The 20569-nt window shown below is 39.0% G+C and overlaps 1 protein-coding gene across 1 annotated transcript in view; it reads right to left on the bottom strand.

Annotated features, from left to right (window-relative positions):
• Positions 1-20569, bottom strand: part of EFHC2 (EF-hand domain containing 2) — a 196935-nt gene that overhangs the window by 124858 nt on the left and 51508 nt on the right. The window contains exons 2-4 of the mRNA XM_027534499.1: positions 15624-15774; positions 4081-4304; positions 877-1128 (exon numbers count right to left, since the gene is read on the bottom strand). Of these exons, the coding sequence (XP_027390300.1) occupies positions 877-1128; positions 4081-4304; positions 15624-15774 (627 nt within the window). The remainder of the gene's footprint in view (positions 1-876; positions 1129-4080; positions 4305-15623; positions 15775-20569) is intronic.

Here is a 20569-nt window from a genome sequence, read left to right on the forward strand (position 1 = left end):
ATTGAACCCAGGTTTCCTATCATCTCTGGTATTGGCAGGCGGGTTCTTTACCAATAATACCACCTGGGAAGCTCTTATAGATCCTTAGATAGTGCTTTTTACTATATTATCTCATTCAGTCTTTACAGTTACCTCAGAAGGGAAGCCTAGTTAAAAGCATTTTAGAGATAGGGAAATACGCTCAGAGAGGTTAATGACTGGCCTAAGGTCACACAGCTATTAAGCGGCAGATCTACAATTCTAACCCAGGTCTTCTGTCTATGTGCTGTTTCCGCTGCACCCAGGTTACATTAGCTCTCAAGTGGCCATGAACATGTGTAGAAATCATTTGGACAACTCTTTTTTAACAGTAAAGGTGCTAAAGCTATTACTGTTGCTAGCCAGTAGCTAGTTGGTGACTACTTCTGCAAGTGGCTACTCGCAGAAGAGTCACTCCTCTGTGTGTGTGTGTGTGTGTGTGTGTGTGTGTGTGTGTGTGTGTTCACAGCCCAGACCAATACAATGGGATCTCCCCAGTAGGCTACAGAGGCCAAAGGCTATTGCTCTTCCCAAGGCCATGAGCAATTCTTTTACTCGAGAGTCCTTTACTTTCATAAGATTCACGGTAAACTCAATGACATAGGTAGTTCTCTTGCATTTGACTTTTTCCCTTTACATGCCTTAAGCCCTGAATTTTCCAATTCCAATTTGTCATATCCTCTGTATTACTTTCATAGATGTATATTAATAGAGGGCACAAAGTGCAAATTTTCTAAACACCAGCACTAATACATAGTGACTTGTCACCAACAGTCATAACACGCGACATTCCAGACAGTGACTAGGGTCTTCAGCCCACAAGCAAACCCGGAAAGCAGTCCCGTGTCTACTGCTCACCTTAGGTAGCTTTCTTCTCTGGAGAAACAATGACATAGCATCTCTTCCTGAGTTATGTGGCAAGACTTCTTTGATCTCGATGGTATCATCAGACAGAAAGTAATGCAGGATAAGTTCTCTACGATCCCCAAACACTGAGCCTGAGTCGTCCCACACGCAGAAAAAACGCAAGACCTTCCTATCATACTCGAGGAACTGTTTCAGAGTGTCGAAGGACTCATAGGGACATATGGGCTCCATGCAGTCTAGCTTCTGTCAGTGGAGAAAAGGTTAATGATAGTGGAAGTCTTTCCATAATCGCTTCTGGGATGCAAGCAGTCAAAAAACATAAAGGTATCTTTTCCATAGACTATTCTGTGATATTTTTAAAAATCTCAACTAACAACATATATGATATACATATATAACTAGTTTCAACCTTAGAAATACAGACAATCAAGTGTTAGGAAGCTTTTCATTAAACATTATTTTAACACACTAAAGTATACTTCTATAATGTTTTTGAAAACTGAGACTTAAAATTCTTGCTTGAGAGCAGACAAAACTAATATATGGTGACAGAAATCAGAATAGTTATTGCCTCTGGGTAGATGACTGATTGGAAAGGGGGGCAAGGGAACTCTCTGGGGTGATGGACATATTCTCTATCTTGATTTCTGTGCTGGTTATTAAACTGTATATACATTTTTCAAAATTGTCAACAGGTATGCTTAAGATTTGTACATCCAAGTCTATGTTAATTATAATAACCAAAAAGTTATTTTCACTGAAAATTCATATCTGTTTATGCTTCTTACTTATCTACAGACTTCTGTGAAAGTAAAAAGAGAAGAAATATCTTCACAGTTTTATTTTGCTCAAAAGGTTTAGGTAGCAAAGATCTGAAAGGTCACGGAAACAGGAACGGAGCAAATGGAGAACTTCTCAATTTGCACAGGATTACTGTGCAGGCTCTGGCTCCCAACCCAGAAACCACTAGCTGGGCAGTCTTCTTGGCCCAATTCTTTTCTATCTGCAGTCTCAGTTTTGTCGTGGAGCGCAACCGCACTCCACCTCCCCGTTCTATCTAATGTCGCCTAATAGGGTGGCTATATAAGGAAGGGCTCACTAGCAAGTGAGATGTAGTCCCATATTGGGTCATGTAGTCTTATTTGTAAATTCTCAAAATTTTGTGTCTGTCTAGGGAAGTCTAGGGGCAGACTCATCCCAAGACACAGGAGACACGATGGCCCTCCAGAAGCTCTTCAGTCTTATCCTTGATATTTAAATGAAATTATGAGATCTCTACTTTCATTGATTATCTTTAACATTTAAATGAAATTATAAGATCTCTATTTTCACTGATAGAGAAAACTTTCTTTGGCATGATAAGGCCTCTAAGAAATTCATTATTGATTACATACCATGGGAGATCTTTTCAGTTCAAGTTAAATTGTTTAATTTTAACTTTACATTTCAAGGCAGCAAACACTGGAGAAGTAAATGAATTAAAGTCAATATAAAAGCCTCTTATTAAACTCCTAATTTTCCACAGACTTCTATATTTATTGAAGAGCTTTCTCCCTGAGGGAATAAATCCTAAAATGATTCTCTCAATCTGAAAGGAAATTATTTAAAACATTTCTTGGCTGTTCTTGGTATTTATTCTTGATTCCTGGAACAGAAGATTTTTTTTCCTTATAAACCTATGAAACCATACATTGTTCCTATGTATTTCATATTATGCATCATCACTCACAATCACTATCATATAATACAAGCTGTTAGTGAATGAGTGTGGCCAGATGCAAAGGGTGATAAATCATATAGATCCATTTCTTTCGGTTTCTCTCTGCTGGTTCTAAAGACTTTTGTATTTATCCAGACTCTTACTTCCAGGGCATTTGGAAAAACACAGAAATGAACCCAAACCATAAATCTCCTTGCATGCCAATACACACAAGAATATTGCCACAAGGATTTCACCTTACATATTCCAGGATCAACAATCTATATTTCTCAGGAGGGGTCTATGTCTACAATATTAAAGGATAATTCTGATGGGGCTAGGAGGCAGGAATAGATGAATGATCCTACATGCAGCTTTTAACAAGAGATCAAAGCAGAATCAAAGGAGATTTTTACTCTAAATTTTATGTTATCTTTCTGCAAAGAAGTTAATTACAAGTTTTAGAAACAATAAAAATGAGACCAAACTAATCTATAGGGATAGAAATGAGAATAGTGCTTATCCCTGGGTGGGGGGAAGGACAGATTGGAAAAAGGCATGCAGGAACTTTCTAGGAGGATGGAAATGTTCTAGACTGTGATTTTGGGTGTGGATTACATGGGTGTATGCATTTGTTAAGACCCATCAAACTGTATATTTAATTTCTGTGCATTTTATTGTGCATGATCATACGTCAATAAAAAGAGAAACAAATGAGAATAATTAAAAGCAGGATAAGAAGCAAGAGATTTGAGTTCAAGTCCTAGCAAGAAGACTGGTGAGGTAGGTGACCTTCCACATAATAACACCTGCCCTTTTAGGTATTCAGATTTTTCTGTAAAACAATAAAATTTGGGCCAAGGTCTCATTAAAAAAAAAAAAAAAAAACTCTGTAAAGACTATAATAATACTACTAACACTGATTCTTTCCTCCCTACACTGGCTTGGATCAGACTTTGCCAATAAGCATCCTGTTATCATGGGAGCACATCAAAATCATGGCCCTCCTCATTCTTGAACCTCTCTGCATCTGATGTCACCTTAAAGGAAGCTGGGAGTCTTAAGAAAGAAAAAGGTGTACCCAAAGCTTGGTTGAGTATATCAGTAGCACAGGAGCAAAGATTTTCCCCAGAGTTAGGCAACTAAAATGGGAAAAGAAAAGCCAGGTAAGAGTGGGCCCAACTGTTTCAGTGTCAATGACTACAAAGCCAACCCCAGGCTCTTAGAAACCATCCCATATGGGCAACTCATGAAGACTCACCCTGCCTGGAAGGGCCACTCTCTGTAAAGAGAAGTAGGGGTGAAGGCAGAGAGTGAGTCTTTCCTGCACCGAAGCCAACCCCCAGCCTCTGTCCAGCCCAAAGGAAAAGAGGACAACTCCAGTGACCATGGCCCCCCAAGTCCTTTCACCTGGGCATCAGAAGTACTGATACCATTCACTGATTCTGAACGGATTCTCATCTTGAAGACTAGAGCTCATGGATAAGTCAACTTACCTCTCTCCGTGTTTTCATGTAAGGATCTTCTGGACATTGTCCTGGGGGATTTAATTTGACTCCTATTTTCGTCAAGAAGTTTTTTGTGAATGCGTCACAGTCATAAACCTTGAACGTTCGACCATAAAAGACAATGTCGGTGTTGACATTAAAGTGATGCACAGTATAAAACTGATCCTCATTAGGAGGTGGGAGAGAAATCCGATGACGCCGGATAAAAATTCCTACAGTGTGAAATAAAACACAATTGTTTCATCATATGGCTCACCAGCAAGAGATCAGAGCACATCTTTATAACAACCCTGAATGTTTTCTCACCGTGGTGAAGTGGGCAAAGGACTGGCTCTTGGAGAAGTAGCATCAGAATGTTCAAACTCTGATGGTTCCACAGGGAGCTGGGGCTCCTGAGATTCAGAGTTAATTTGACCAGCCTTGTATGTTGTTAGAGTTGCCTAAGTGGTACTAGGGCTTACTCTATTATAAAGTAATCCTAGGTGGCGCTAGTAGTAAAGAACCTGCCTGCCAATGCAGGAGGCTTAAGAGATGCAGGTTTGATCCCTGGGTCGGGAAGATCCCCTGGAGGAGGGCATGGCAATCCACTCCAATATTCTTGCCTGGGGAATCCCATGGACAGAGAACCTGGCCACATACAGTTCATAGGGTTGCACAGAGTTGGACACAACTGAAGCAACTTAGTGTGTGCACACAAAGACTATGGAAGGAGGGAAGGAGAAGGGAGTACTAAACAGGGTGACCCAATGTGCCAGACACTGCCATCATGTTTTTCCCAAAACAAGCATGCTCACTTTTTCACTCACAAGCACTCAATGTGAGTACGCTAAACAAGGAACTAAGACCCCAAACCAGAGTACTCACAAAAATGCACTCTTGACTGAAAAAAGAAAACTACTAAGCCTCACTATGGTAGATGCCAACACCTTGATTTACAGCTTCCATAAGCACAGATGACTCTATGTTGCTTTGAAGCTTCTTGGAATCTTGTTCCTTCTACCAACCTCTTCTCCCTCCGCCTTTCTCTACAGCCTCTGTCCACCTCCACCCAACCACTCCCACAAAGTGAGAGTTAGCACAGGCTTCATAGTACCTTCTACTTTCAACCCTATGATACCCATTCACTTTTTTTCTTGAGAGTATGGACCCAGGGTCCCTGAGAACACCTAAATGGTAACTAGCCACTGGAGGTAAAAAAGGCTCCCTAACTAGATGAATGTATCAACTATACCACACCATAACCAGCCAACTTACCGTAACACTGCTGAAACCTGTTGTCAAGAATTATTTAGGGATTGAGATTTTATCCTGCTTGCTAGCTGACAAGTTAGCCTGCCACAATTTCAAGGATGCTGGTAGATGATATGAGATGCTTTGGTGACAGACAAAGGGCAGTTTATTACTCACAGTAATAACAGTACCCAGAACATCAATATTTTGGTACCAATTTTCTGAGCCCCGATTTCCAAAGAGTGACACAACAAGGGCCAGGTAACTTCTGCACACACAGTGCTTTACACTACAGGACAGGAACCCTGAGCTGAGGGAAACTGAATCTTTTGTAATGGACAATACGCATCCCTGCCTTTTGTCTCAGAGGGAGACATTATCTTTATTAATGTGTGCATGCTCAATGACTCAGCTGTGTTCAATTCTTGTGACCCCCATGGACTGTAGAATAATGGAACAGAGAACCCACCAGGCTTCTCTGTCCATGGGATTCTCCAGGCAAGAATACTGGAATGGGTTGCCATTTCCTTCTCTAGGGGATTCTACCAACCCAAGGAGCAAACCCGAGTCTCCTATGTCTCCTGCATTGCAGGCAGATTCTTTACTGTCTGGGAAGTCCCCTATCTTTACTAGACTGTACAGTAAACATGTCTGCCCTTTATTCTGGAGGGAGACATCACCTCTGTTTTCCAAGGCTGTGAGCAAACTTGCCTTTTGTTCCAGAAGGAGAGACTATCTTTGTCTTCCAAAGCTGTGTGCTCTATCAACATCCTTGAAAAGATAATCCAGAACAAAGAGCAGTCAGTGTCTCTGCTTGCAAGATTCACAGAAATGCAAGATAACCATGGAGGAATGTCTCTCAATATCTGTAAGCTGACTTAAGTCTGGGAATCTACTCTAGGAGCAAAGACAAAAGAAGAAAAGGCAAGCAGAGCAAACTGAGGGTCTAATGGTTCAAGAAAAATTGGCTTGTGTAACCTGTACCATAATGGAGGCATTTTATTATAAAGATGTCAAGCAATCTTCCTCATGTTTTCTGTAGCACTGAGAATAGTGTCTTTTCCCAAAGTCTAGAAATACTTAGAAATTATTCATTCCTTATTCATTAAAGAACATTTAATGAATATCTTTATGTGCCAGGAACTGTGTTGAGCTCTGTTCCATTATTCTACTAATCATCTTTTCATTCTGTTGAGGGGAAATTAACTAAAATCATTTTCATCTTCTTTTCTTTGTAGCAATTTTTAATTACTTGCTACATTAAATTAAAATAAAAAAACTGTAAAATTAAAACTGGTCTAGAATATTTTTAAATGTACTACATAAAAGATGATATAATTTTACTGCAAAAAATTATACTTCAATTAGCCCTTAATTCATGCCACTGAAAACAGTATGCAAATTATTTAATTATTCAAGATTAGACATTTAGAACAAATTGTATACTTGAACACCCTTATAAAAGCATGGGCCTTCCAGGTACTTCCACAAACCATTATGTATCTCTTTAAAAATACTTATATTTTTAAGTATAGCTGACAGCTTTTAAAATATATAAGATTTATTCAACAGCCAAGAGTTTCTTCAGGAATTCCATCTATCTTGCATGTGTACTTCATTATACAAATTAAAATAAGCAAATCCGTCCTGATTTCTCTTTAGTAAGACTTCAAATAGGAATCCTATATTTTTCTAAGTGGGAAGAACTGGCCCACCCACTAAACTTTTAAATAATAATCATTATAATCATCATCATGGCCCTAGGATATACTTTCATATATTCTTCTCATTTAATCTTCAATAATTGCACGATGCAGATAATGTATGAAATACAAATACTCAGTTTATGGATGAGAAAACTCAAGATGGTTAAGTGATGTGCCCAAGGTTATGCACTCACAAATGGCAGAGAAGTGTCTTGAACCTGGGTTTTTCAAGCCCTAAGTAAGTGCCATTGCTCCACAGTCTACACTGAACTGTATTTCACTATACTACAGCCACAAGTTACCTAAGTGGAGGAGAGGAGGGAATGTCTTAGGCAAAACAGGCTAGAAATGTGGAGAAGAGCAGCCAGCCACCGTGAAAGAGATAATGGAGCCGCTCTTGCAAAAGAACAGCCTCTCTCTTCCCTATGAGTTTGTTTCTGGAGAGGGCCCATTTGTCAGTGGCAACAATTCCCCCCTCCAGAGTCAACACCACCGCATCAGCTGTCCCTCCTTGCAGAGCCTGTGTATCTGCGACCTCCACACACTTTCTTATGTTAGGTCCCACACTCTTCTCCCTAGATGGTTCTTACAAGAAGCCAGGGGACTGGCGATTCATTTCACAGTACACCTGTGGCAGATTCATGTTGATGTATGGCAAAACCAATACAATATTGTAAATTAATTAGCTTCCAATTAAAATAAATAAATTTATATTAAAAAAATAATAAAAGAAAAGAAGCCAGGGTAGTTCCTTGTGGTAACAAGAGAGAATCTGGACCATCCATGGGTTGAAAAGAGAAGGCAGATCTAACACTAAACAAGAAAATTTTAATAACAAGAAATCCAAGGTCACAATTCCATGTTAATCAAAAACTAACGTGGGGCATTTGAAAGATAGTCACACATGAGAGCTTTCACAAATATTAGTAGGATCTCTCAACTGTGTCCTTTGGGGAATGAAATTTCTATTTATTGGTATTTGTATGGTTATAGTCTTTCATGATAAATGGCAGAAACCACCAGTAAGTGGTTCTTCTGAATATCAAAGAAATATGGAGGATGCCATGTCTTTGGCACATGTTGAAGAGCACCTGAGATCAAGGTATATAACATGACAAAATGTAAAGTGAGAAGTGTTAGTCACTCAGTCATGTCTAACTTTTTGGGACCCCATGGAAAAACAACAACAAAAGTACTGTATCTGCCCTTGAAATTTTCAGATGTTTATTTTCTTAATTGGCCCATAAAGACAATTTGGGGAAATATCCAGGCATCAGGTGTCTGCTTTTCAGCTCTTCCTTATCTTCATATTTTACATGTCTTTCTTTTTAAAGGTCCTGCTCTCTGATTATATTCTACAAGCTTTAACTTTCTAACATTTCCCTGTGGTTTAGATCAAAATGATGATATATTCATTTATGTTGAATGTGTTTTCATTTCGTTCAGTTGGGAATTGCTTTAGATCTTTGCTCATTCTACTAAATTTAGTTTTTAGGAAATCACCTTCAAGAATTAAGACTCCAATCTCTTATCTCTAACTTAAGTGTGTTTAGTTCATTTTAGTAACACTGCAGACTTAAGGCACATCCAAGTCTAGAGGCAGGTATTTCTTATGTTAATGAATATACAAGTGGAATTCCCACTTGTCATGTCCGGCTCAGCTGGTAAAGAATCTGCCCGCAATGCAGGAGATCTGGGTTCAATCCCTGGGTTGGGAAGATCCCCTGGAGAAAGGAAAGGCTACCCACTCCAGTATTCTGGCATGGAGAATTCCATGGACTGCATAGTCCATGGGATGGCAAAGAGTAAGACACGACTGAGCGACTTTCACTTTTCATATCTACTAAAGTTTATCTCCTAAAAATATTAAGACTACTCATTGTGATCAGAAATGACAGAGTATCTTTTCCTCTTTTGTTCACTCCTTCACTAAAATTAGCATTCCACTTTTAATTTTATAAAACGTCATCTTTATGGAGTTTGATTTCATGGGAATAACTTTTTAAATATAGTTGGCCTGATACTTAGTCTTACAGCAAAAGAATAAAAATTTCTGAATTCTGTATCTCTGATCATAATCCTATGCATCTCCCCCTAGCCACTGAATGAGCCCCAAATGATGGCATGTTGGGTGTTCTGTCCTCTTGCGTTACCACTTTCTTGCCTAGTTTTCCTCACACATTCTATATCTGCTCCCAAATACCTCCCAACTTCTCTCCTCCTGGGGCTTCCCTGTGGCTCAGATGGTAAAGAATTTGCCTGCAATGCAGGGGACATGGGTTCAATCCCTAGGTCAGGAATATCCCCTGGAGAAGGTAATGGCTACCCACTCCAGTATTCTTGCCTGGAGAACTCCATGGACAGAGAAGCTGGCAGGCTACAGTCTATGGGATCACAAAGAGTTGGCCACAACTGAGTGACTAACACTGTCCTCACCACTCTCCTACCTCTTCACCTCATGCTGTTCCTTCTGACTAACATGCCTTCCTCTTCTATCTTTATCTGGAGAAACTTTTGAGGTACTACTCAAATGCCTTATGCTCTAATGGATACTGGTATTTCCACCTCTGACTCCTCAAAGTACCTCATATAATTCATGATGCCTGCATTGTGCTATCATTGTCTATCACTTTTCCTTTCCTTTTTCACTCCCTCCTTTTCTTTCTTCCTTTCATCATCAAACTTACTGAACAGCCACCATGCACCAAGCACCTATCTTCACAGACCAATGGCTTACCTCCACTCCTAAATTTTACTCAGCTACATTTAGTGACAATTCCCTCCCCAAGGTCTACCCTCTGGGGCTGCCAGATTTAGCAAACTGAAAAAAATGAGATGCCTGGTTAAACTTGAATTTCAGATAAATAATGAATAATTTTTAGTATAGGTATGTCCCATACAATATTGGGGGGGCATAGTTATACTAAGAACTTCAAATTTAACCAGGTATCCTGTATTTTATCTGGCAACCTTACTATCACCCTACCAGTCTACTTTATGGGATGTATGTTTAGATACAGCATATGCCCAGTATAAATAAATGCCTTCTATTTTGTGATTACATTTGCCTGATTCAGGTAGATCGTCTTAAAGTATAAAATGTAAATATATATAGTACACATTATAGTACATCTATACTTTATATATAGATATATACGTATGAAATACTACCCCGTTGAAGAACCAATACAAATCATTAGTGGAGATCAATATTCTTAACCAAGGATACACTGAGAATCAAGTAGAAGTTATTCCCTGACCCCAGGCCTACTGAATCAGAAATTCTGGGGGTGGATCAGGAGATTCTGATGATGGCATTCCCGTAAGAACTCGTACAGACCCTACCAGAAACTCATGGCATATTTCTAATGGTTATCCTTTCCTTACACTAGATTAGTTTGGACTTGGCAGCATTTGACAAATAATTGTCCTGTTAGACAATCAGAGGTAAAACTATTGGGATTAACCTCTGACATTCTTGGCTTGGCATCACATTGTTTTAAATATACCCCAGCAGAACAGCAACAAATTCTGTAAATATAATGCATCTACCCAAAGAGAATGATGCCCTGGCAAGGAATGAAAGCAAGTCTTGACGTGCCTCAGTGACTTGACTTTTCACACACATCTCTCTGCCAACAAGGATTTGTGAATATGTTGTTCTGATGAGGAGCTTCACAAAATTGAATGCCTACTTTGGCACTGTGCTAAGGGATGGCTCTTTTATTTCTGGCTTATTTCAAAGTTCCCTCTCCTTAAAAAAATTACATAAGAGAGGCAGCTACAAAGGGAGGCTATAATTCATCCAGGTGCACTCATTTCTGAATGGTCAGCTCTACTAAAAAAAACTGGTGCATCTAACCTCCCAGTTGATTCAGAAAATATCAAAACCCTATGGATGTAACAGGAGCACTGTCAGTGCCCAGCACCTAAATGTGACCCTTAATCTCTTCCAAGGTTCCATATGTGCAAAAAAGCAGTCCCAAGCCACTGAAAGGGCAGATGAAAGAAACACTACCTACCCATCCCACTGAGCTTGAGCCCATGGCTCAGTATACTCATTTCCCCCCTCCCAATTGTTTTTTTTTTTTTTCCAATTGTTTAATTTAGGAAAGCTTGAAGAAGACATACAATGAATTTGCAAAGTATCCTTTGTCCTAACAGACCTTCCTTAACAAGAATCATATTAAATATTTCAAGAGAGACTGCTCTGTCTCTGAATGAAGCTTGATGATAGAGCAGTTATTTCTGTTTGTTTTCCACAGGACTTGTGATAGCCCGCTAGGTATCTCCACTTTGCCAACAAATTCAGCCTTGTTACATATCATGATTACTATGTATTCTGTTCATAGCACTTGATATGTCTCAATTAGGGAAATGTCCTGATCAGAGTGAGGGAATCAGAAATTCTGAAAGAGACTTGAAAGCTGTCTTTTCCTAAGGTTCACCCCCTCTCCGATTCTTTATGAACAACATTCCCTCCTATTACATAAAAATTATTTTCAAAATCAATCATTATAACTACCTTCAATTTGCCTTTGTAATCTGCCTATGTGAGATTTAAAATCAAGAGGCTTAGTGAATCAAAAAGTCTTAATAAAAGTCTTTCCAAGATCCTCATAGAGGTTACATTTCATTTTTCTTCTTGAAGTTTAATAAAACTAAGATTCACTGGGCAGGGGCCAGTGAGCTACAGATAATATGAATTTTTGTCTTAAAGTAATAATAAAAACATAATGCAAGTCACAAATGCAGGTTCAGAATGTCGTATGAGCTCCAGTCCATCACTTGTGTAAATCTTATGTCATGTGAGGAGGTAATAAAAAATAATAAGCAAAGCTTAGTTAGGGAATATCAGAGTAAAGCATTTAAGAGAAAATTTACAAGAAAATACTTTTTTTACTGAAACAATAACATCACTTACTTAAACCAATGAACTTAGGCAAAACAGATGTTCATGGAAATGAAAAGCTGTAAATTTTCTTAATATTTTGAAGTAATTATTTAAATGTTTTCTAATACATTATTGTCAGTATTTAAGAACAGCATTTTATATGTTTTAAATGACCATAAACAGACCTATAAATATATGATACTGTTTACATATGGAATCTAAAAAAATAATACAAATGAACTTATTTACAAAACAGACGTAGAGTCACAGATGTAGAAAACAATCTTACAGTTACTACATGGGGGAGAGAGAGAAATTGGGAGATTGAGATTGATATATACATATTACTATACATAAAATAGATAACTAATAAGAACATACTTAGCACAGGGAACTCTAATATTCTGTAATGACCTATAGATTTAAGGGACTAGATCTGATAGATAGAGTGCCTGATGAACTATGGACTGAGGTTCGTGACACTGTACAGGAGACAGGGATCAAGACCATCCCCATGGAAAAGAAATGCAAAAAAAGCAAAATGGCTGTCTGGGGAGGCCTTACAAATAGCTGTGAAAAGAAGAGAAGCAAAAAGCAAAGGAAAAAAGGAAAGACATAAGCATCTGAATGCAGAGTTCCAAAGAATAGCAAGGAGAGATAAGAAAGCCTTCCTCAGTGATCAATGCAAAGAAATAGAGGAAAACAACAGAATGGGAAAGACTAGAGATCTCTTCAAGAAAATTGGAGAGACCAAGGGAACATTTCATGCAAAGATGGGCTCGATAAGGGACAGAAAAGGTATGGACCTAACAGAAGCAGAAGATTAAGAAGAGGTGGCAAGAATACACAGAAGAACTGTACAAAAAAGATCTTCACGACCAAGATAATCACAATGCTGTGATCACTCACCTAGAGCCAGACATCCTGGAAAGGGAAGTCAAGTGGGCCTTAGAAAGCATCACTACGAACAAAGTGGAGGTGATGGAATTCCAATTGAGCTCTTTCAAATCCTGAAAGATGACACTGTGAAAGTGCTGCACTCAATATGCCAGCAAATTTGGAAAACTCAGCAGTGGCCACAGGACTGGAAAAGGTCAGTTTTCATTCCAATCCCAAAGAAAGGCAATGCCAAAGAATGTTCAAACTACCACACAATTGCACTCATCTCACACGCTAGTAAAGTAATGCTCAAAGTTCTCCAAGCCAGGCTTCAGCAATACGTGAACCATGAACTTCCAGATGTTCAAGCTGGTTTTATAAAAGGCAGAGGAACCAGAGATCAAATTGCCAACATCTGCTGGATCATCAAAAAAGCAATACAGTTTCAGAAAAACATCTATTTCTGCTTTATTGACTATGCCAAACCCTTTGACTGTGTGGATCACAATCAACTGTGGAAAATTCTGAAAGAGATGGGAATACCAGACCACCTGACCTGCCTCTTGAGAAACCTGTATGCAGGTCAGAAAGCAACAGTTAGAACTGGACGTGGAACAACAGACTGGTTCCAAATAGGAAAAGGAGTACGTCAAGGCTGTATATTGTCACCCTGCTTATTGAACTTATATGCAGAGTACATCATGAGAAACGCTGGGCTGGAAGAAGCACAAGCTGGAATCAAGATTGCTGGGAGAAATATCAATAACCTCAGATATGCAGATGACACCACCCTTATGACAGAAAGTGAAGAGGAACTAAAAAGCCTCTTGATGAAAGTGAAAGAGGAGAGTGAAAAAGTTGGCTTAAAGCTCAACATTCAGAAAACGAAGATCATGGCATCTGGTCCCATCACTTCATGGCAAATAGATGGGGAAACAGTGGAAACAGTGTCAGACTATTTTTTGGGGTTCCAAAATCTCTGCAGATGGTGACTGCAGCCATGAAATTAAAAGATGCTTACTCCTTGGAGGGAAAGTTATGACCAACCTAGATAGCATATTGAAAAGCAAAGACATAACTTTGCCAACAAAGGTCCATCTAGTCAAGGCTATGGTTTTTCCAGTGGTCATATATGGATGCGAGAATTGGACTGTGAAGAAAGCTGAGCACCAAAGAATGGATGCTTTTGAACTGTGGTGTTGGAGAAGACTCTTGAGAGTCCCTTGGACTGCAAGGAGATCCAACCAGTCCATCCTAAAGGAGATCAGTCCTGGGTGTTCTTTGGAAGGAATGATGCTAAAGCTGAAACTCCAGTACTTTGGCTACCTCATGTGAAGAGTTGACTCACTGGAAGACTCTTATTCTGGGAGGGCTTGGGGGTAGGAGGAAAAGGGGATGACAGAAGATGAGATGGCTGGATGGCATCACTGACTCGATGGACGTGAGTTTGAATGAACTCTGGGAGTTGGTGATGGACAGGGAGGCCTGGCGTGCTGCAATTCATGGGGTCGCAAAGAGTCGGACACAACTGAGCAACTGAACTGAACTGAATGACCTATATGGGAAAAAAAATCCTTAAAAAAAAGTGGATATATGTATACATGTAACTGATTTGGTTTGCTGTATACCTGAAACTAACATAACATTGTAAATCAAATATACTTCAATACAATTTTTTTAAGTATAAAGTTCTCTTGTCCCTTTACAAAATGTCACACTTCAACCTTAAAAGTTTGTGAAAATCTTTTTTTAAATATCAAAGCATTTCTATGTTTTCTAAAAGATTCATCATTAAGCCATAAATTCTCCAAATAAATGACACAACAGAAAGAGAGAGAGGATCATTGCCTACTCCATGCAGGGTAGCCCTCTGACCCACTTGTACCTTGTCCTAAATGTGTGAACTTCTCTGCCAGAAAATTATTTCTCTTACTGACTAGAAGAGGAAATTAGTCCTCTTCTGACCCCCTACATCCTGTCCATGAGGATATAGAAAACTAGATCACCCCTCCCCAACAGGACAGCCCTTTAGATTCCTTAAGACATTCATTAGGCATACTTGAGTCTTCTGTTTATAGGTAAACATCCCTTTTCACTATTATCTCTTACACATGACAAATCTTCAGTCCTTTCATTATCATGGTTGCTCTCCCTTGAAGGCACCCAGAACTTGGCATCATCCCAAGTCAAGGACTTCCACACTCAGAAGAAATCAGTCACCTCCCTTGACCTCTGCCATGATTCTACTAAAGCAACCAACAGTTAGCTTCTCTTCACATCAGAAAGCTAATTCTTGTCTGGCTGAAGTGGAGTATGGATAAAGATGACTGATATATGTGGGGCAAAGGAGCAATAGCCTTCTCTTGAAGCACTATGAAAGCCTGTACTTAACAGGGATGAAGATGAGGAGACAGTGGTTGAAGCAAATGGCAGTGAATTTAAAAAAGGAGAGAGAACCTCAGTCTGAAAGTGGCAGTGGAGACCAGTCTTCTTTGTTCCCCTGAGAGTGTTGTGAAGGACGTAATGTGGTCATAGCAAAAAGACAAAAAAGAGTTTGAAGAACAGAGACAAAGACAGAGGAGTGTTTGCTCATACTAGAGCAACACGTGAAAGGATACAATGATGACAACAGACAAGTGAGTGACATGGCCAGTGTTGAGGTATGAGGCATAGAAAGCTGGTAACAGCACGTTTATATTCACCATTGTCAACAAGTTAGATACCCAAGCAGTAGCATGGGGCCTTTAAAAAAGGTAGAGAAAGTAGTACATAAAGGCAGTAGTTACAAGTGAAAGAACCATAACTCTGCTTTAAACAGATACCTTGAGGCAGTCCACTATTTTGCAACACTGGTTCATTTACTTCAACTGTGTCATCTTCAAGGTAGAAGTAGATTTTATAGCGTCTTATTCTATAGTTTTCTTGACTTTTATCAGGCACTTCATCTTCTAAATAGGCATCAAATGATAATACCTGTTGGAATCATAATTAGAAACTAAGAAATGAAAAAAAAATTGAGCAAGCTTAAAATCAACAAAGCCACTGCCTACTTTTTTTTTTAATGTAAAGAAAACAGTTGAGGAAATGTTTGCAGAAAGACATTCTACACATCAGCTATGAGAATGGATATACAATCTAGGTTTTGCAGAAAGACATTCTACACATCAGCTATGAGAATGGATATACAATCTAGGTTTGTTGCTGTTTCATTATCATCCGATTAGAATGAGAAAATGATATTCAAACAATAAATCCATCATTCAACTCTACCATAAATTGAACTAGAATCTGTCCTTGGAACTTCACAGTGTGATTCTGTATGTATGTATTACAGAAAAAATAATATTCTTTCCAAGAAGATGAATATAAGTTTTGTTATTTTTCTCTCGTTAAAAATAATAGAAAGCTATCTTGGTTTCCTTGGTGGCTCACATGGTAAAGAATTCATCTGCAATGCAGGAGACCTGGTTTGATCGCTGGGTCAGGAAGATCCCTTGGAGAAGGAAATGGCTACCCACTCCAGTATTCTTGCCTGTAGAATTTCATGGACAGAGGAGACTGGCAGACTACAGTCCATGAGGTCACAAGAGTCGGACACAACTGAGCAACTTCATATACACACATCTTGCTTTTAAGGATAAAATTATTCTGATTTCTGGTCCTGCTGATGGCTTGCCTTGAGGGAATTCAAACAGGCAGAGCTTAAATTCTTCCAGTGCACTGGAGACCCAACCTTATGCTTGTGTTCAGGAATCTCAAAAAGCCTAGCTCAATGCCAGACCATTTCAATCTTGGCCTGGGGCACAGGCTCCTTCAGAGTTCCATTTTAATACTTCCTTTGCTCTCATTTTTGTCCAATTTTTATAATTAAAGGAGTAAAAGTTAATTCTGCATATGTTGTAATACCAAGTTAATTCAACACAGACAATATATGTGAGTGGGTCTGTGAGGCACAATCTAACCTCTAGGGGTGATCAGTGACCCTAATTAGGATTACATGCTCCAGGGCTGTTTAGCAAATTTCCATCAGAAGCCCACACTTCAGAAGTAGCTGACAAAATGCCTCAGTAATTTATCTCTCATCAACAGAAAAGGCTTTGCTAACTACCATAAAGAATATTAGAAATGAGTTTTAGTTAGTGAAATAATCATATTCAAAATGAATGGATCAGTTACTGATCAGGCACTGTCTTTACCAGATAAGGTTTTAGGAATCTAGTGAGCCCAGACATCTATACCTTTCAGGTATCTATACTGGTACCTTTGGCTTCATTATAAAATGGTCCTACATTCAGTTGCTTTCTTAGGGAATTTATCTGGCCTGATTTCAGTTAGAAAGTTAGCCAAACCCACTACTAAAAGGTTGTCATATTTGTGTTGAGTGAACATTTCCAGGTGTTGTTGGGTGGGTACAGGGTTTCCTTCTGGGATGATGGAAATGTCTTGGAATTAAATAGAGGTGATGGTTGAACAACACTGTGAATATATTAGATGCCACTGAACTGCACACTTTAAAATGGCCAATGAACTGATTCAAATGTATTCTTTTTAATGACTGAGTAATACTCCATTGTGTATATGTACCACAGCTTTCTTATCCATTCATCTGCTGATGGACATCTAGGTTGCTTCCATGTCCTGGCTATTATAAACGGTGCTGCGATGAACATTGGGGTACACATGTCTCTTTAATGAGGTGGATGAAACTGGAGCCTATTATACAGAGTGAAGTAAGCCAGAAAGAAAAACACCAATACAGTATACTACCGCATATATATGGAATTTAGAAAGATGGTAATGACAACCCTGTAGGAGAGACAGCAAAAGAGACACAGATGTACAGAACAGTCTTTTGGACTCTGTGGGAGAGGGAGGGGGGATGATTTGGGATGGCATTAAAACATGTATAATATCATAAGACAGAGAAGGCAATGGCACCCCACTCCAGTACTCTTGCCTGGAGAATCCCATGGACGGAGGAGCCTGGTAGGCTGCAGTCCATGGGGTCACACAGAGTCAGACAGGACTGAGCGATTTCACTTTCACTTTTCACGTTCATGCATTGGAGAAGGAAATGGCAACCCACTCCAGTGTTCTTGCCTGGAGAATCCCAGGGACGGGGAAGCCTATTTGGGCTGCCGTCTATGGGGTCGCACAGAGTTGGACATGACTGACGCAACTTAGCAGCAGCAATATCATAAGAAATGAATCGCCAGTCCAGGTTTGATGCAGGATACAGGAAGCTTGGGGCTGGTGCACTGGGATGACCCAGAGGGATGGTATGGGGAGGGAGGTGGGAGGGGATTCAGGATGGGGAACATGTGTATACCCATGGTGGATGCGTGTTGATGTATGGCAAAACCAATACAATATTGTAAAGTAAGAAAAAAAATAGTAATAATAAAAAATTAATAAATAAAATAAGAATTATAGTCTCCTAAAAAAAATTAAAAAATAAAATGGCCAATGATTAATTTTATGTCATATAAATTTAACCTCAATTTTTAGAAAAAGATGTGAGATGCTGAATTATATTGAACACTAAAATAGTAAATGTTATATGAGTTATATATCAATTTTTAAAGGTATGGGGAGGAAGATGTTGCTGGAACACCTAATAGGACAAAAGAGCTGGGACTCCATCAAGCTTTCAGTAGAGATAGTGAGAAGGAGAAAGATATGCCTGCTACCCTAGAATGTGCCACTTTAGCACATGGATTATTTTGAACTAAGGATAAGCAGAGCCCAGCAGACACAGGAAGAACGTTTTACCTCCCCTTTAAGTACATAAAGTTTCCCAGGCAGCTCAGTGGTAAGGAATCCAATTGCCAAAGCAGGAGATGTGGGTTCAATCCCTGGGTTAGGAAGACCCCCTGGAGAAGGAAATGGCAACCCTCTCCAGTATTCTTGCCTGGAAAATGCCATGGACAGAGGAGCCTGGTGGGCTACAATCCATGGGGGTCACAAAGAGTTGGACACGACTTAGTGACTAAACAACAATAACTGTCTAAAAGAATTTAGATATGAAACCTGCACCAGGAAGAGAGTTATTACCAGAGAAAACGTTTTCTATCAGAAAGCCTTATCAGCATGGCAGGGCAAACAGCTGTTTACCAAACACTAGCTCTTCTCATTTTCCTGTGAATGATTTTCCTTCTCTTTGAAGCCCCAGACCCCTGTCCCAGTCTCCTTAGCTCCGAATGGTATATAAGCAACAAGAACCCAACTGCTGACATGTCTCATATTTTTATGGGGCTCCCATATGTACAAAATTTCTTCTTCTTCCATTAATCTTTCATATATCAATTTAATTATTAGTCCAGTGTGGTGTTGGAGAAGATTCTTGAGAGTCCCCTGGACAGCAAGGAGATCAAATCAGTCAATCCTAAAGGAAATCAACCCTGAATATTCATTGGAAGGACTGATGCTGAAGCTGAATACTTTGGCTACCTGATACAAAGAGCTGACTCATTGGAAAAGACCCTGATGCTGGGAAAGATTGAAGGCAGAAGGGATGAGATCATTGGATGGCATCACTGATTCAATGGACGTGAGTTTGAGCAAACTCCGGGAGACAGTGAAGGACAGGGAAGCCTGGCATGCTGCAGTCCATGGGGTTGCAAAGAGTTGGAAAAGACTGAGCAACAACCAGTGAAAGAATCTAGAAGGGAAGAAAGAAAAAGTTATCTACTCCTATAGTAGTATTCACTTTGAAACTTTCTTTTCTTGTAAAGTATAGAGGAAAATGTAGGAAGTGTAGGAAAGTGTAGAGAGCATATTCATATCCCACCTACCTCTATGTATTGAATATTACTGGTATAAATTTGTGCATGACCAAACTGCCTGAGATCAGCTGACAACACTGTCATATATATTATCATTATTTATCAAATAAATGATGCATTTAAAGAGAATAAAGATGCTCAACAGAAACCAAGAGAAAGAAAGATATTATTTTAGGTTGGACTTCAATATTTCTATAAGAGGGATAGACTGACAGTTCATGTTCTGGCCCCTTGAGAATACAGGACTGACGAACACCAGAATGAAATGTAGAGAGCAAGTCAGAGAAGTAGAGATTGAAGGATAGAAAAGGAAGATGGAGAGAAAATGGTAAAATATTATAGCAAAATAGATGCCAAATAGATTAAAAGTGATCTCACAAAGGTGAAAGAACTAATTGCAATGGAACTTGATGTACTAGAGAATCCAGAGAGAAAGCTCTAAAATAAAAATTGCAAGAAATGAAAATTTATAGAAACATAATTATGATGCAAAGTTTTATCATAATTTATGATGTCAAGCAGAGACTAGATAAATAAGGTCCTAGAGGCTGGCTATAATTTTCTTGAAAACGGAATGTAAATGTCATTTGGCAGGGTGTGTGACCTTCCATTCCCCACAGGCCTTCACAAGCCCTGTATTACATAAAGTTATGTGCCTGATCCCCAAGGCATTCAGATTTTTGATGCTAGTCAAGAGGATATAAAATTTGAAATCAATTGGCTTTAAATAACAGATATATATTTCCTCCTTATAAAGGAAAAAAATTTAATGTTAATATTTCTGAAATCACAGTCTTCTTAAATTAAAGCTAAAAGAAACATAAAGCAATCATGAATGCATTTTAATAAGGATTTAACAAAGCATCTAGATGCAACTTGAAGGCATAAATTTAACCTTGTGGGGAAGTAATTCTATTTTATTGTCAATTTCGCTCTTTGCTTTGCATTGCATATCCCAAATAGCTGGATGTTAACACCAATTT

Source organism: Bos indicus x Bos taurus, chromosome X, assembly GCF_003369695.1.
Source record: "Bos indicus x Bos taurus breed Angus x Brahman F1 hybrid chromosome X, Bos_hybrid_MaternalHap_v2.0, whole genome shotgun sequence".
Classification (NCBI taxonomy): Eukaryota; Metazoa; Chordata; class Mammalia; order Artiodactyla; family Bovidae; genus Bos; species Bos indicus x Bos taurus.